The sequence below is a fragment of the Pollachius pollachius genome (assembly GCF_949987615.1).
Source record: "Pollachius pollachius genome assembly, chromosome: 4".
Lineage (NCBI taxonomy): Eukaryota > Metazoa > Chordata > Actinopteri > Gadiformes > Gadidae > Pollachius > Pollachius pollachius.
Genome location: NC_136937.1, coordinates 26,488,001 through 26,488,842, shown reverse-complemented (window position 1 = coordinate 26,488,842; position 842 = coordinate 26,488,001). Strand labels below are relative to the sequence as shown.

General features: G+C 57.2%; 1 protein-coding gene across 1 annotated transcript in view; it reads left to right on the top strand.

Moving 5' to 3' along the window:
- Window positions 1-277: 277 nt before the first annotated feature.
- Window positions 278-842, top strand: part of LOC307074237 (2-oxoglutarate receptor 1-like) — a gene marked incomplete at both ends in the record, with an annotated part of 1,164 nt that continues 599 nt past the window's right edge. Inside the window, one exon of the mRNA XM_079734256.1 lies at window positions 278-842. This exon is cut by the window's right edge and continues 599 nt beyond it. Within this exon, the coding sequence (XP_079590382.1) occupies window positions 278-842 (565 nt within the window).

Below are 842 nucleotides of genomic sequence, written 5' to 3'. Positions count from 1 at the left end.
GCTCTGACACATGATTGAAGTGTTTTGCCAGTTGAGTTTGAACAGGTGAGAAGCGAGGTAGACTTATTGGTAATTAGTTGTTGCGTTCTGAAGGCCAGTGTGATCCAGGTGAACCAAGCGTGCTAAATGATGAGATTTGGCAAAAATGTGAAAACAGTGGAATTGTGCTTAGAGTTTAGCAGTCTGGAGTCTTGTAGTTGATACATGAGCTTCAAGTTTTCAGAATTGTGTGCATAGTTCCATTTCTTGCGTGTATACAATCGAGAAAAACTGTAACATGTCTTCCTCCCCCAGCCAGACCCCAGCTCCTACCATGCTCCGCACCCTCCTCCAAGATTCCAAGAACGACACAGCCTCCTCCGATGCCGTGGCCTCACTCAAGAAAAACTTCCTTCCCGCCGCCTACGGCCTCCTCTTCGCCGTGGGGCTGGCGGGCAACCTCACCGCCATCGGGGTCTACGTCACCATGCTGCGGCCATGGAAGACCAGCGCCGTCCTCATGGTGAACCTGGCCCTGGCCGACCTCCTGCACATGCTGACCCTCCCCTTCCTGGTGCAGTACTACACAGACGGTGAGACGTGGAACACCGGCACCCACATGTGCATCCTGGTGCGCTTCGCCTTCCACCTCAACCTGTACAGCAGCGTGCTGCTCCTCACCTGCCTGGCCGCCTTCCGCTGGCTGGTGGTGGCCCGGCCTCTCTGTGCGGCGCAGGTGCAGCGCCGCAGCTGGGGCCTGGCTGCGTGCGCGGCGGCGTGGGTGGCCGCCATCGCCGCGGTAGGGCCCATGCTAATCATGCTCAACACGGATGTTGTGGCGGACAGAGGAGGCGGGAATCATA